At 42.9% G+C, this 16,819-nt stretch overlaps 1 protein-coding gene across 1 annotated transcript; it reads left to right on the forward strand.

Annotated features, from left to right (window-relative positions):
* The first annotated feature begins 1,023 nt into the window (after window positions 1-1,023).
* LOC112137689 lies at window positions 1,024-1,802 on the forward strand. The gene has a single exon (XM_036213461.1). The coding sequence runs from the start codon at window positions 1,056-1,058 to the stop codon at window positions 1,800-1,802; it is 747 nt and encodes a 248-aa protein (XP_036069354.1). The 5' UTR covers window positions 1,024-1,055.
* The last annotated feature ends 15,017 nt before the right edge of the window (window positions 1,803-16,819 follow it).

The raw sequence follows: 16,819 nt of genomic DNA on the forward strand, positions 1-16,819 counted from the left end.
CATAAATGAGAAAAAAAAATTCTCGTCAAAGCTTCTGGCTCCCTCAGTCCCCAAATGAAGTGCACTGGATCTCAGTGGTGCATTTGATACAATCGACCACGCTATACTGCGTTATACTACTGAGACGACTGGAAAACTGGGTGGGTCTCACTGGGCCAGTACTAAACTGGTTCAAAACGTACTTAGAAAACAGGAAATATTTTGTGTCAATTGGTAACTTCACTTCTGAGCCAATAGAAATTACATGTGGAGTGCCCCAAGGCTCCATCCTGGGACCACTTCTATTTAACATCTACATGCTCCCACTGGCCCAGGTTATAAAGAACAACAACATTAGTTACCATAGCTATGCAGATGACACACAGATATATATTAGACTGACACCAGGAGACCGAGGCCCTGTACAGGCTCTTGGTAAATGCATTGAGGACATTAATGACTGGATGTGTCACAACTTACTTCAATTAAACAAAAACAAAACTGAGGTTATTGTCTTTGGGGCTAAAGAAAAAAGGTTGGACGTCACTACAGAGCTTCAATCTATTCAACTAAAAACTACCAACCAGGCCAGAAACTTGGGTGTAGTGATAGACACAGACTTAAATTTTGATAAACACATTAAGGCAGTCACTAAATCAGCCTATTATCATCTCAAAAATATCTCAAGGATTAAAGATTTGATGTCTAAGCAGGACCTGAAAAACGAATTAATGCTTTCATCTTAAGTCAACTTGACTACTGTAGACCAGTGGCAGTGATTCTGTCACCCTGTGACAAACATGAAACCTGTCCATGGTGTACCCCAGCAGTAGTCAGGACGGGCTCCCCAACCCCGCCACCCCAAAATAGATACAGTATAGTGGGTTCTGAAAATAAATGGATGGATGGAAAAAATGTTACTTTCATTTTTTTCTGATGGTTTTGTGTTTTTCAAAAATATTTCTTGGCTTACAGGATTTACAAATGGTTACATTCTGGTTTGTTCATTTTATTTATTTTATTTTTTATTATTTATAACAGGCTGTACCATCTCAGTGCCACTCTTTTCCCTAGCTATGAACATGATTGTTAAATCAGCTGAGGTGGAATGTAGAGGCCCTATGTCAAGATCGGGCACTCGCCAGCCCCCCATAAGAGCATTTATGGACGACCTCACAGTGACTGCAACCTCAGTTCCTGGCTGCAGATGGCTGCTGCAGGGGTTAGAAAGACTCATCTCTTGGGCTAGGATGAGCTTTAAGCCTGCAAAATCCAGGTCGTTGGTCCTGAAGAAAGGCAGAGTAGCTGACAACTTCCGCTTCACCATCGGAGGGACACCAATTCCAACTGTGACAGAGAATCCTGTTAAGAGCCTGGGCAAGGTCTTCAACAGCTCCTTAAGAGACACAATCGCACTGCAGCAAACCAGGGAGGACTTGACAACATGGCTTGTAGCAATAGACAAATCAGGACTTCCAGGAAAGTTTAAAACCTGGATGTACCAACACGGAGTCCTGCCGAGGCTCCTTTGGCCTCTACTCATCTACGAGGTTCCCATGTCAACCGTGGAGACACTGGAACGAACCATCAGCCAGTTCCTCCGAAGATGGCTTGGGCTTCCGCGATCTCTCAGCAGCATTGCCCTGTATGGCCATTCCACCATGCTGCAGCTTCCAATCAGTGGCCTGTCAGAGGAGTTTAAGGTCACAAGAGCCAGAGAGCTGATGATCTACCGGGACTCCTCCGACAAAAAAGTTTCTTCAGCAGGAATCAGGGTGAAAACTGGCAGGAAATGGAAGGCACAGTGGGCCGAGCAGGATTAGGCAGATTTGTCAAACCCAGCTACAACAAAGCTAGAGGAAGAGAGAGAAGGCAAATGGTGCAAGACGAGATCAGAGCAGAGGTGGAGGAAGAGCGCCGGATCAAGATGGTGGCAATGTACCAGCAAGGTGCCTGGACAAAATGGGAGCACGTTGAAGAACGTAGAATCACCTGGTCAGAACTCTGGAGATGCGAACCACAGCACATCAAGTTCCTCATCCAGTCAGTATATGACGTTCTCCCAAGCCCAACCAATCTGCAGCGATGGGGCTTATCAGACACCGCGTTATGCCAACTGTGCCAGAAGAGAGGCACCCTGGAACACATCCTTAGCTCTTGCTCAAAGGCTTTGGTGGAAGGACGGTACCGCTGGCGTCATGACCAGGTCCTCAGGGCTCTGGCAGACACAGTCAGCGCAGCAATCACCAACTGTAAATACCAGCACACCAAAAGCAGTTCATCACCTTCGTCAGAGCAGGAGAGAAGACATGGCAGCAGCCAAGTCCCACAGGAGGGCTTCTTGCCACGGCACGGGACTGGAAACTCCAAGTCGACCTGGGAAGACAACTCAAGTTTCCAGAGCACATCGCGACCACTGCCTTGCGCCCAGACATGGTATTAACATCACAGTCTTCAAAGCAAGTAGTTCTGATTGAGCTCACTGTCCCCTGGGAAGACAGGATGGAGGAGGCCAATGAACGTAAGAGAGCCAAGTACGCTGAGCTAGTGGCTGAATGTCGCAGCAATGGCTGGAAAGCTCGCTGCGAACCAGTTGAAGTGGGGAGCCGGGGTTTTGCTGGTCAGTCCCTACCACGCACCCTCAAGCTCCTTGGGGTGAAAGGGCAGCTGTGCAGAAGAGCAATAAAAAACATCATTGAGGCTGCAGAGAAAGCCTCAAGATGGCTTTGGATTCGGAGGGGGGATCCATGGAGTAGTGGGCCACTTGGACACAAGTCAGGGGCTGATCACCCCTGGCTGGGTCGCCCGAGCGAGGGTGTTTGATGATCAAAGACCCGAAACACCCCATGACCTCGGGTTCATCACTGATGATGTGTCCAAGTAGCACCTAGTGGTGTATTTAGAACAATTTTATTTCGAACACTATTTAAAACAATTTTAAATAAACTTCTCTTCTTTTTTGGAACCAGGTTTGCATGAAATTAGATGTGATCTTTTCTTTGACTGAAATGCAAAAAGGTGCATAAAATGAACCAGAATAAAAATGTTACAGTGATTTTTTAAGTGGCATTAATCCTTTAACATCAGAGCTCCAGTGTTTATGTTCTTTGCTTTACTGTAATTTTTTAATTGTTAACACAATCAATTCCAGCTGATTCTGATGGAATCTGCTGGAATTATTGTTTTAACGGTTGAAAAGTTACAGATTTTGTATTTTAGCATCGATGCCTCAAGTGTTAAAGCGTTAAAGAAAGGTTGATTTCATTCAAATGTTTTGAAAAATATGTTGCAGTACATTTTTAAGGCAAAACCTGTCTAAAAGTGAACTTTACTGAGGATCTCCAGTGTGCTCTGGAAGTCATGTAAGAAAGCTCTTCTGCCAAAAACGAACAGTTTTTATCAGCTGAAGCGAGAGAACGGTCCAGTTTGCTGCAGACAGACTATCTGGAGTTGGTTTCTAGTTTCATTGGTTGGCAGGAGTTTTTTACAGACTGAAATCTCCATTGTTCAACTGAATTTGATTCAAAAAAGGTTTTACCGCGATCCTTGGCAGCAGATGTTTTTGTTCAGTAAGCTTAGCTTTCATAATGATGTAAAGAGGGTTTAAAAACAGAGGGTCACTCAGATCTGGATTATAAAACTTCTACATTTGCGTTCATTAATAAACAATATCCACTGGAATTGTTCATCTCTAAAGATACACACTTTCTTCAAGCCTCCGCTCTTAAAATTCATGCTCACTCAGCCGTATTTCATCTATTGGTTTTAAAGTTATAAAAGTTCACCTTTTAAGAGGCAGCCTCAGAGTTTCACACTCTCCGTTGTGTCAAAAAGAATACATTTAAGTTTCAGGTATTAGCTGTTCCTTTGCATCATTTCCTGCCTGTAAATTGCAGAAAAGCTCCCAGACTCTCCTGATGCCAAGTGCAAGTGTGAACAGAAGATGGTCCATTCCACTTCACCCTTCACGCATGGGAACTGCTTTTTCTGGCTCAGTGTTTGAGACTGAAACAAGCCAAAGCTCCAGGATATTGGCCCGATCTGTGGGTGAAGTCAATGTAAACTTCTGTAGGCGGGGTTCCCAAACTTTAGAAGTTACAAAAAGTGTCTAAAAACACAATAAAAAGGTGAAAGGCAACTATACTAAATCTTTACCTTTTTCTTGCTGCTTATAATATTTATTCATTAATGACCAAATCAAATGAAAATTGTGTTTTTTGTGTTTTTAACATGTTCTTGTTTAATTTTACTGATTATGAGAACATACACTGCTCACAATATGAAGTTGGATAACTATACAAATAACGACAGGACAGTGTCCTAGGAACAAAAGGATACCAAGTCTTTTAATGAAATAAAAGTTTTCAGCCTACAGAGGTTCAGTTGTGTAGACACCATAACATCAGAGTGAAATGAAGATGTGGCAGGCTAGTCCATTTTTTCTAAAACGTAATTACTGCAACTCAAAAAGCTTTTCAGTATCTTGTGTGGCCCCCACCAGCTTGTATGCATGCTTGACAACGTGGCGGCATGCTCCTAATGAGACAATAGATGGTGTCTTGTGGCATTTCCTCCCAGATCTGTGTGAGGGCATCCCTGAGCTGTTGTACAGTCTGAGGAACAACCTGGCGGCGCCTAATGGACCCAAACATAATGTCCCAGAGATGTTCTATTGGGTTTAAGTCAGGGGATGGTGAAGGCCATTCAATTGTTTCAATTCCTTCATCCTCCAGGTACTGCCTGCATACTCTTGTCACGTGAGGCCGGGTATTGTCGTTCATTAGGAGGAAACCAGGACCTACTGCACCAGCGTAGGGTCTGACAATGGGTTCAAGGATGAACCTGCTCTCGTCTGTGAAAAGTACAGGGCGCCAGTGGCGGACTTGTCAATTCTGGTGTTCTTGAGCAAATGCCAGTGGAGCTCCACGGTGCTGGGCAGTGAGCACAGGGCCCACTACAGGACGTGGGGCCCTCAGGCCACCTTCATGAAGTCTGTTCCTGATTGTTTGGGTAGAGACATTCACACCAGTGGCCCTCTGGAGGTCATTCTGTAGGGCACGAGCAGTGCTCAGCCTGTTCCGCCTTGCACAAAGGAGCAGGTATCGGTCCTGCTGAGGGGTTGAGGACCTTCTACGGCCCTGTCCAGCTCTCCCAGAATAACCACCAGTCTCCTGAAATCTCCTCCATGTTCTGGAGATTGTGCTGGGAGACACATTAAACCTTCTTGCTGCAGCACGTGTGGATGTACCATCCTGGAGAAGTTGGACAACCTGTTCAACTTCTGTAGGGTTAAGGAATCTCCTCATACTGCCAGTAGAGATAATTATCAAGCCAAAATCAGCACGAGTGGAAAACCAGCCAAAGACGATCAAGAGGGAGAAACTTGAAATGACCTCCACATGTAACACCAGTCCTGTTTGGAGGGTTTTCTAATTGTTGCCACTGAAGTGCACCTGTTGTTAATTCCATGAACACCAATACAGCTGAAATTGATTAACGAGGCCCTCAGCTGCTTATTCATTCATTCATTAATCTTCTTGACCGCTTTTTTTCCCTTTCGGGGTGGCGGGGGTGCCGGAGCCTATCCCGGCCTGGACAGGTCACTCAATCAGACACATACACACCTAAGGGCAATTTAGAGTCACCAATTAAACTATGAGGCATGTTTTTTATTTTTTTTTGCAGACAAGTACAATTTTTGATGCTTTTAAACCATCAACAATGACTTCCTGTTTTCACATTGCAGATTGTCAGGTTTAAATTTAAGTTTGACATGTATTCTGGATTCCGCCACTAGATGGCGCAGTGGTATGGGCTGCTGACTTATCTCAAAACTGCATTTCTGAAACTAATTGTGAATCAAGAGTATACAACAAAAAGAAAATGCTGTTTGAAAAAAGATCGTATTTATGATGTAGGAAAATATTTTGGGTAGGCCACAAGCTTCCTGCTCCACTCTATTCTGGTGCATTCACTTGTAGACGAGTAGATCTATGTACTCTCTTTATAAACTCACAGGCAGAAATTTTCTAAACTCTTTTAAGGGAATATTTTTAAAGTACCAATTTGTGCTCATTCTTTGCTTCTTCTTCTGGAATAAGGTGTAATGGTATAGCACAATCGCCACCTAGTGGCCAAACTGAACGTCCTCCAGGAGAAGCAGAACAATGTTTCCAATGTTAATGATCTGAACATTTTGTTAGAACTTCTCCTTTAGAGAATCCATGTAACACTGGATGATATTAACAATCTCATTATTTCACTGATACATTTACAGTATGTGAACTGGATCAGAAAAAAAAATCTTCAAAACATATACACATTATTGATATAGTTTTAAACAAATGTGTCTAAATGTGTAAACCGTCTAAACCAAAAGTGGACTGAATCAAATTGAGCTGAAAGAATCTGAAAAAATTAGAATCGAATCACTAAGTTAGTGGGAGTATAAACAGATAGTTGATGGGAAGTGGGACTTACTCTGCACCAACAGTCCCGCCCACAACTAAGAGGTGAAACTTCAGTGAGCAACTACTGCTAAAACTATGTAATAAAAAGCAATACAGCATTTTTTTTGTGGTTAAAAATGACATAACCAGAATTAAGAGACCACTGGGGACGCTTAGAAAATAGATCATAAGATAACTGTAAAGGTTGTCCATATGTCTTACACAGTATTTTTAGATAAATACGATAAGCTTTAATTTTGACATTGCCAAAAGACCGGATGTATTTTATTTTGAAGGCAAGTTATATCGTTGTGAGAAAACAAAAGCTTGACGCGAAAGTTACAAATAAAAACGTGTATTGCAAGGTGCATAAAGCTAACATCAAAGGACAATTATGAACTTTAGCACCAGTCGAAAGTGGGAACAAGGTAAACAGAAAGCTGATTTGACTTGAAGTATATTTACTGCAATTGTAATTTTATTCTCTTCTGCCTGCTCTGTAAAGTTCTTACGTTGGTTTATGGTGGTGTCAAAGAATTCACGGAATAAACCCCTTCAGAAAACCAGTAAAGAATCATCTTCATTCCACTGACTGCTACAATAATGGAAATGGGTCTTTAAGGTCTGGTGACCACGTCTGGCCACGCCCACAAAACACAGCTGACACTGACATGCCACCACTGACAGCAAACCTGAGGAAGACTTCAGACATCAAGCCTTCAGTAGAAGCGTATCAAAATAAGTACAAACATCACTAATGTTGGATTTATGATATGAAGTACAAACAAATGAAGCAAAATCTTAATCAGACTCTTTCTTTTGGGTGGAGACAGTGTGAGATTGGGTGTGTTGGCCATAAGCACAACAGTATTTTGTTGAATCCCTGAGCAAGTTAACAGCAGACAGACTTTTAAACTGAGTGAACCACCAGCGGCTGCACAGTGATTATCATGGGTGAGGAAATACACACAAATGTGAACCAAAGTGTCTGAGTTTGTCGGTCATTCTTCTATTTTTACTCCAGAAACTAGAAACGGTTCTGCGTCCAGAACCACCTGGACCTGTTTGGACTCACAGCAGACGTGTTTACGTTTCTTCCCGTCATGTAGCCTCCTTTCACATCCCTAAAGATTGCATTGTGGCCTTCTGTCTGTGGCGTGGCAGTTGCTGTTCTACGCTCAGCTGCTGCAGCTGCTCGAGTCTCGCAGCAGCAGCACAAAAGGCTGCAGTGTTGCTGAGAAGTTGCCTCAGATTCTCTGGGTGTTTTTAGGTAACCAGAGCTGCTAAGAATTTAAAGAAAAATGAGAAGCTTTAGGAGTAGCAGGATCACGCCCCCTGCTGGACTCTGCAGATTCTAAGTCCAACTTCAGTCAACTTTGATGATGAAGCAGTTTTAGCCAAAAAAAATAAACAAAAAAACCTGAGTCATTTTCAAGGACATAGTTTCTGCAGAGCGGCAGAATATCATTGGAAACTTGCTAATGGCGCAGAAGTAAGCTTGAGCTGATGTCCCATCATCCCCTTTTTTACACTCCCTCTTGCTAGTTTACAGCCTCTCACACAACCCCAGGCAAACATTACAGCTGCAACAAAACTGGCGAGCAATATCAGATCTATCCAGTCGTACAGTTGTGATCCAGATTCCAGCTCAGGCGAGGAAAACAAAGACGTTCATGGATCTATCTGACTGTAAGTGGATGCATCAGAATGGAGCGGAGCAGGATGCTTGCACTTACAAGCTTTTTCAAACTGTATTTTTTCACTGATTCATCTTGATTCACAATGATTTGAATACAAAAATAATCAGAAATGCAATTTTATTGTTACAGTCTTTATACACACAAACTTATCATAAACACCTTTACAAAAGAGGCTTCAGGTCTGAGAACTGTAACATCAGGGTTCCTGTTTGAAGGCCCGGTCCCACAGGATTTGACGGGTGTATCACAGGTAAAGACGTCAGAAAATCTGCCACACGTGCTTAGACGTAACAACTTTATGTATGCTCAAGGAATCGCAGTGATACAGACATCAGAGTCAATTCCTCGTATAAGTGCGTCCTTCCTCAATCAGCTGCTAGAGACGCTGTAAGCGGTGGTACAAGCGCAGACTGGCCGGGGGAATGGCTGTGCTGCAGTCGTGCACCAGCGCGGAATTTCGGCGTCCAAGCACGTGTGCCAACATCCGCTCCACGGTCCGATCTATTACACCGCCGTTTCAGAGCCATTACACGGCGGTACCGCTGTACCACACGCAGTCACCCGCAGTCTCAACTTTTGTGCAGTTCAAAAATTATTTCCGCGTGTGACAGCAAATTTTGTATACACATTATTTTGTACCGTGTGTATGCGCGTTGATTCTGCGGCCGTATATCGTCCATTCCACTACCAGTCCACTTCTAACAGCCTCTGTACCCAGGGGGTGAATTTTTTTTCCGTGATATGGCCGTATAAGCCAGTGGGACCGGGCCTTGACTGTCATCTGCAGAGTTAAGCTTTCTCCTCTGTGTTCAAGATCTCCTCAGGAGCCGCTGCAGGAACAAAACCCTGGCAAGGGCTCTTCACATCCTTCAGGTATAAGATTCAAAAGCTTAAAGGGCAGAACCTCCAGATTCACTAACTGGTCACTAAACAGCCAAATCTGGATCTTTGACTATCTTTGTTTGGACTTGTTGACTGGTTGGGTGGAAAACATTGTGCAATCTTTTGGGGGTGTATAAAGTGAGGATGAAGGCAATTTAGAGTTAGGGTCAGTGGGGTTGCTCTTTTTCTTTGCAACTCTTATTGCTCTTTTATTCTATTATTCATTAGCATTTCACTAATATTTTAGTCCCTTATCTACTATTTGGCCTCAGGAAATGCTATTTCACGTAGTCTGCAATACACTGTATGAAGGCAAGTGACAATAACGCTTCTGTAACTGTAAATGTTCTGTGAGGACAGTCGAGTTTCCTGAAATGTTGGGGCGGTCAAGGTGCAGAGGTAAAGCGGTTGACCTCTGCGGGTTTGGTTCCTCCCTTGCCCCCCCATGAGTATACGTGTCATTCTGCAAGACACTGAACCCCACATTGTGCCTGGTGGTCATAGGTTGGCGTCAGTGTTCAGCAGCTGTGTGAATGTGTGACTGAGTGAATGGGACTGTGACTGTGGGGTACTTCGATCCTTCTAAAAAGAAGGTAGAAAGTATGTGCTATTTACTATGTTGTTGTGTAAATCAATAAAACTTCAGCCACGCTTACAAGCAGACTGTTTTCTGAAACCTCACCAGCTTCTACTTGGTCTTTTTCTTCACCTAGGGCCCAATCCAAATTCTTCCTGTCCCACTTTCCCTCCATTTGAAGGGAAAGTTTAAGTTTAAGTGTGTCCAGGAAATGTATTTTTTAAATACGACCCTCCAGAGGGGTACAAAGTCCTCCCCGCGAGGCTAAACTGTGTCGCGTTGAGAAGTGCTTTTCTTCACGTGGGTGCGCTCTAAACCACAGACTTTACATTTAAATGTAAGTAATGACTTTTTGTTGTAGCATCACCTTTTTTAAGTTATAAAACCGCTGTTGTTATGTGTATTCGAGCACTGAAAGCTCCACGCTAATGCTAGCGAACCGTGATTATTGATGACGTTATCGACAAAAGTGACGTCCGGATCATAAGACACAAGTTTTTTATAACTCTCCACTTGGAGGGCCAAATGAAGGGGAAGGGAGAAGGGAAGAATTTGGACTGGGCGTAAAAAGATCTGAGCTGAGTGTAAAAAATCCAGGAGACTAAAAAAAAGAATATCCGACCCCTGGACTGGACTGACTCAGATATAAACTTTTGCAAAGTTTGAATATTCATATCACAATCAAATGTGAATTTGTCAGAAATACATTTTACGTTGGATTTTTTTTTTGTTTTTACAGTACAGTGCTACAGTATTAATAAATCACTTTTCTTTTTAAAGAGGCTTTCCAGACTGTGAGGAAGATACAGTCCAAACGTTTGATGAAACTGCAATGCTTCAACGATAGGAATATATTTAAAAGTTGTTGTAACTGTTTTACTAACAGAAAGACTGACCTGTACATGCACACACACACACACTCGTGCACACAGCGGTCTCATTATCAGCTCGCAGCATTCCACATTATCCACAGTTTGAGTCCAGCCAGCTGCACTTCAGCATTTCCAGCCTCTCAGTCAGATTTCTCTGCAGTCTGATCGGCTGTTTTCCGTCCCTCTTTCAACTCAGACACTCTTATCTGTTTGGAGAATTTGACCCAAGAAGAAGAAAAGAAGAAAAATTAAGCATTGGCTTCCAAAGACCTCGATGAATGTGGGAATATTTCTTGTTTAGAACATAAAATAAGTTGTAAATACGTTAAAATCATCCCCCAAAAAGATAAAGTATCAGGTTTCAGTGCTGAGATAAAAGAAAGAACCACTTCTTCATGGTTTGTGTGTTTTGTTTCACGCGTTTAAGAACTGCATCAAACCACAGAACATTTTTCTCCTCATTTTTCTGCTTTTATAACACCTTTAATTGGTCTTTGTTTGAATTTAACGACTTTAATGACTCCAGACGCAGTTTGGCTTTCTACAAACTCACAAACACACCCCCGTAATGTGTAACACTTCTGCTAACTGCCCTCATTTAGCTGTCATGGGGAGGGCGGCGGGCTTTGACCGAGGGCTGGTCGATGGAGCGTGCTCCTCTGGTCTGGCTGCCTCACTCGACTGTTTCAATCAGCTTATAAATCTGGAGCTGGAGCAGAGGGGAGGCGGATGAAATGAGGGAGGGGGGTTCGAGAGCTCACAGAAGAGAGTTAAAAAATGTCTAGAGAAAGTTTGAGTTTGACAGATCAACAGTGGACAGTAGTTTTTAAACAATAAAAAAAGTTTAATCCTCTTTGATTTGATCAAAAGTAATTAAATATTTTTAAACACGTTCAAGATGCTCAGAGGTCTGTGGGTTTTGTGACCACAGAGTTACTCTGAAAATAGTAAAACTCTTTTACTCTTTTACCAATTTTGAAAATTCTGATTCCAGTAGAATAAAACATCAGCATATCATTCAATATTTACAACAAAACCAATGTTTTCTGAGAATCTTCATTAACCTTCTCATCCCTAGAGCTTACTGTCTTTGGTCATCATTACATTTTCCCGCAGTTTCTAAAAGACACTTAAACTGTGCATTAAAAATGTTGCTTTGTTTCAAATATGAACACACATCAAGTAGTTGCACTCAGTGTTAATGTGCATTCACACCGACCGTGATTCGCGCAGCAGAGGCAGCCAGTTTCAATGAAAAGGTCAAAGGCACAGACGTGAAATAAGGCGATCTGAAGTCCCGAGGCGCGACCTGAGCATGATTTGAGAGAAGAGCCGTGAAATTGGCAACATGGCCAAAATTTAAATATCTGAAGTTTGACAGGTCGCTGCATCGCATCTGTCAATCAGGAACTCAACTTTGGGTACGTGACATTTTCATTGACTCGATCAGCGTGTAGAATATTAATCAATGCAGGTGTTTTTTCCCTGAACTTCCATTAAATTCCTTGGGCCGCGGAATTACTAAAAGAAGAGATACTGAACAGATCTCTAGCCTACAAACTCAGTGACAGAGTCACAGAAACACCCTGGAAGCGGCTGTCATTCAGACACAGTCCCCAGAGTGAGAATGAAACCCCCGATGACGGGGAAATATTTAATTTGAATAATCTCATAAACCAGACATAGAGATGTTGTATGTGGTTACTGATGTTTTTATAGACACAATAAATAAACCTCTCAACATAACCCTCTCAACTTCCATACATTGAAAAGGATTTATACACAGATATCAATTCATGTCAGACTTGAAACATTGGCTGGAAGGTCCTCCCAGATGCGCAACTTCAAGCTCAGGAACAGGTTTTTTGACAGGCAACAAACAGCGAATTTGCCGCATGGCGAAAGAGGGGCGGGGCACGCAAATTTGTTACGCGGACCATGTTCGGTGTGAATGCATCTTAAGGAAGGATTTTGTTAACTGAAAGCAAAACTCTTGTGTGTTTTTGTGCTTATTCTGGCCCAGTTCATACTTGTTTTAAGGAAAAGGTTCTCAATCACCCTCCCTCTTCACAACCTACTCTACTAACTTTTGAGGTCATGGGGTTGCTGGAGCCAATTGCTGTTGAGTGAAAGTGGGATCCACTCTGAACAGCTGCCAGTCTTTTGCAGGGCCACACAAACACATTTACACCACTTTAGAATTAACCTATTTCAATAAGCAGAGATCTTGAAAGTGGGATTTAAAGATTTCATTGTGAAAGTTTGAATTGTCAAGCATAAACAGTCAGAAGTCTTTTGGCGGTTGGGCTCTGGGCCGGGCACATCTTGCATTCCTTGGATCACGCGAAGACACCCCAGACCCCAGACTCCGATGGTGGTTTAGATGGACCATAGTGGACCAAAGCTCCAGTGTTTGTGTTCTTTGGTTTACTGAAACTTTTCAATCAACGTAGTTCCAGCAGATTCTGAAGGAGAAAAGTGGCTCATGCTGCTTTTCTCCTTCAGAATCTACTGGAATGATGTTGATCATGCTACAGATGAAACAAACAACAAAATGTTAATTATTTGGTGTTTCGGCTTCACCTGCAGCACCTGAGGTGTTAAAGGGTTTAACGGCAGAGATTTGATTGTGATTGACAGTAAAGAAAGTAAGCACTTCAGCTATTGGCTCAGAGTGGAGACCAACTGATGACTTAAGGAGTGATGAGTATTCCTGAGGTGACATGGATCTTCCTTGATCAAAACTTAACCTAAACATGTTTGTTGAATGTGGGAGGAAACCGAAGTACCCGCAGAAAACTCCACACAGAAGATGTGGACCTGGCAGCAGACAAGATGGCAGCTAAAAATCATTATTCAGAAGGAAGTACAGAAGTAGAACATCCACCCCCGGAACAGTACCCTGTTTTGACACATTTTAAGATAGTCCTGAACACTAGAAAAAGTTTCAATAAAGTGGCTACACCTCTGAAATTTTGGAGAATTTCCACTTCCGGCAAATGATTTTCAGCTGCCATCTTGCCTGCCACCAGGTCCTCTTGACACAGAAAGGTCTTGAATCCACACCTTCTGGTTCACAACAAGAGTGTGTAGCCCACTGGAAGCCAGCATGGAAGTACTAAATATTGTAGTTCTTCAAAAGGCCACATCAGGTTGGTGAAATATTATTCAAAAATGAAACCAATGTACATCACTCTCAATATAATACAATTTTTTTTCTTTAAGTAGATGGACACAGAACAAAGCTTTTATATTCTTTGTACTGCCCAATCAGACATTTTTTGCAAATTGTTGAGGTGGGAGGAGCAAACTCCAGCTCATGTTGCTGTTCAGAACTGAATGAGTGATGTCAGAAGCTAACCCTCAAATGAACGCACATTTACAACTTTGTTCCAGGGGTCCAGGGTCTATGTCTGGTATGTCGGTTGGGCTCAGAACAGGCATCTAAGTGCAATGCAGGCTAAGAGAAGCAGACGGGAAAGTTAAAGTCCCACTATTTGTCACGTACCTAAGTGTGTGAAATTTGTTCTCCACATTTGACCCATCCCCTGAGGGAGCAGTGAGCTGCAGACACAGCCGCGCTCAGGAACCATTTGCCTTAGTGCTGAGTGTCAAGTAAGGAGGCACTGGGTCCCAAGAGTCTTTGGTATGATTCGGCCGGGATTTGAACCCACAACCTTCCAATCTCAAGTCAGACACTCTACCACAAGGCCACTGAGCTGCATTACTTTCAGAATTCAAGCTCACATTTCAACAACAGGCTGTATGGGCTGGAGGAGGAAGATGAACATTAAAAAAATGATGTTTTTAACATGTTCGTGTGGCATTTTCTCACTATTTATATAGAAAATTACTCTCAAAATTGCATTTCTGAGTATGAATTTCTAATCAACTCCAGCCATTCTACAGAAACTATGTCGTAGAAAATGAGACAGGTTTTTTTATTTTGAATTAAAAGACCACTTGGAATGCTTTTACACTAGATCAGAAAATGTTCGGGGTGGGACTTCAAGGAATGCACACAAAGTGCTTTTCACAGCAATGTAAAAATAAGGTAAACAGTAGAAAAAGGAAATTTGCTGCAAAGCATCATGAACCAGTAACTTCTCATTAACAGCAGGGGGCAGTATCAATGCGCCCTCCTCTGTTCCTGTCACCTCAGATAAAGCAGTGATTCCAGGTGAGTTTTGCGTCTTACTGGTGAAAGGCTCTGTGTGAACTGACAGACAGGTGGGATCACATGACCAAGGGGTGACTGTCAATGTTCACGGATGGTAAGCGGGGGTTAACGTGGGTTGAAGAGCAGAAAAACTAGAAGGGGATTTCTTCCTCCTGGCAGCTGTGCTGGAGCTCCCAAAGAAAACCACTGAAGGAGAGGCTGTCAGCTGTAGAAGTTACTCTGAGCTGCTGCTCTGACTGTGAATCACCAAAGTGCAAGTTCTTTCAGAGGAAGTTCTGTCCGCTTTTCCAGCCTGATGAGCAGCAACCACTCTCTCTCTGAGGACCTGGATCACCTCTGCTCACGCTGTGGTACCCCTCTGTAAACAGGCGGGGCTGGGTTTGGGCAGAAAATGGCTCCTGGATTTGTCTGACAGCTCTCTCTCAGTCAGGGGTCTGGGTTATGGAGGCTTTACAAATCAAACAGAGAGGTAATCCCAGCGTGGGCATACAGCTCTTCTCTCGAGAATAGTAACATGACGGAGGGGAGGCTGGAGGTCAGAAAACAGAGCAACCTTGGCATGATGGCAGGTGGAGGAGACTAACAGTCGATTCTCAAATTTAAACACATTTGTCACTAAAGGTTTGCATACATGCAACATGAAGGCTCATCTCAGACACGCCTGTAAAGCTACAGACACACCAATCATGTGACGTGTGTTCCAGAATGCACTAACATGTTCTAGAACATGCATATAGCTCAGGGTGCTCACACTGGACACGCAAGGAGGACCTTCTCCTTCTTCTGTTTCTTCTTTACCTGAAGGAGGACATGGAGAGGTCCAAGAAAAATGACCAAAATGAGAGCTAATAAACATAAATATTTAGATGCGAACATTTACCCACCATGTGGAGACTAACTCCCTAACTTTTACTCGCCAAAGAAGTGAAGATGCTCACTGCTGGTGAGGGTCAATTTCGGACCCTTCAAAATAAAAGTCTATTGGGATAGACTCATTTTTCAATCGAGAAAAAGTTCTATCCCGATATCTATTGTTATCTTTTTATCGCCCAGCCCCATTTGCAACTAAAGCTGAGTAGATCGATCCAAAATATTGATGTATCAATCTCAAGTTGGTATCGGTACTGGATCGATAGCAGTCCGCAGATATTGATATTTCTACTCTTGTATGAAACTTTTCTGCATCTGCAAAAGGACCCAGTTTTTAATAAACTATTTTCCATTTAATTAAGATTATTAGTATAAGATAATTATTTGTGCTATTACTTATTTGTTCTATCATGGTGGAGATGGGAAGAGAAATGGAGTAGGAGTTATCCTAAAGGAGGAGTTTGTTAGGAGTGTTGTGGAGGTAAAAAGAGTGTCAGATAGAGTGATGAGTCTGAAGATAGAAATGGAGGGTGTCATGTTCAATGTTGTTAGTGGGTATGCCCCACAGGTAGGATGTGAGCTGGAAGAGAAGGAGAAGTTCTGGTTGGATCTTGATGAAGTGATGATGAGCATCCCTGGAAATGAGAGAGTTGTCATTGGTGCAGATTTCAATGGTCATGTTGGTGCAGGAAACCGAGGTGATGAGGAGGTGATGGGCAGGTTTGGTATCCAGGAGAGGAATGTAGAAGGACAGATGGTGGTTGATTTTGCAAAAAAGATGGAAATGGCGATAGTGAATACATTCTTTGAGAAGAGACAGGAACATAGAGTGACCTATAAGAGTGGAGGTAGAAGCACACAAATAGACTACATCTTGTGTAGACGGTGTAATCTGAAGGAGATCAGTGACTGTAAAGTAGTGGTTGGTGAGAGTGTTTCCAGACAGCACAGGATGGTGGTGTGTAGAATGACTCTGGTGGTGAAGAAGATGAAGAAAGAGAGGGCAAAGGCAGAGAAGAGGACAAACTGGTGGAAGCTGAAAAAAGAAGATTGTTGCATGACTTTTAAGAAACAGTTGAAACAGGCTCTGGGTGGTCAGGAGGTACTCCCAGATGACTGGATAACTACAGCTAATGTGATCAGGGAGACAGGTAGGAGTGTACTTGGTGTGTCATCAGGAAAGAGAGTTGATAAGGAGACTTGGTGGTGGAATGAGGAGGTGCAGGAGTGTATACGGAGTAAGAGACTAGCTAAGAAGAAGTGGGACACTGAGAGGACTGAGGAGAGTAGACAGGAGTACAGGGAGATGC

Source organism: Oryzias melastigma, linkage group LG9 (assembly GCF_002922805.2).
Source record: "Oryzias melastigma strain HK-1 linkage group LG9, ASM292280v2, whole genome shotgun sequence".
Lineage (NCBI taxonomy): Eukaryota > Metazoa > Chordata > Actinopteri > Beloniformes > Adrianichthyidae > Oryzias > Oryzias melastigma.

Bases quoted from the DNA above. Each gene is read 5' to 3' on its own strand.
- LOC112137689 (XM_036213461.1), top strand. From the start codon at position 1,056: ATGAACATGATTGTTAAATCAGCTGAGGTGGAATGTAGAGGCCCTATG.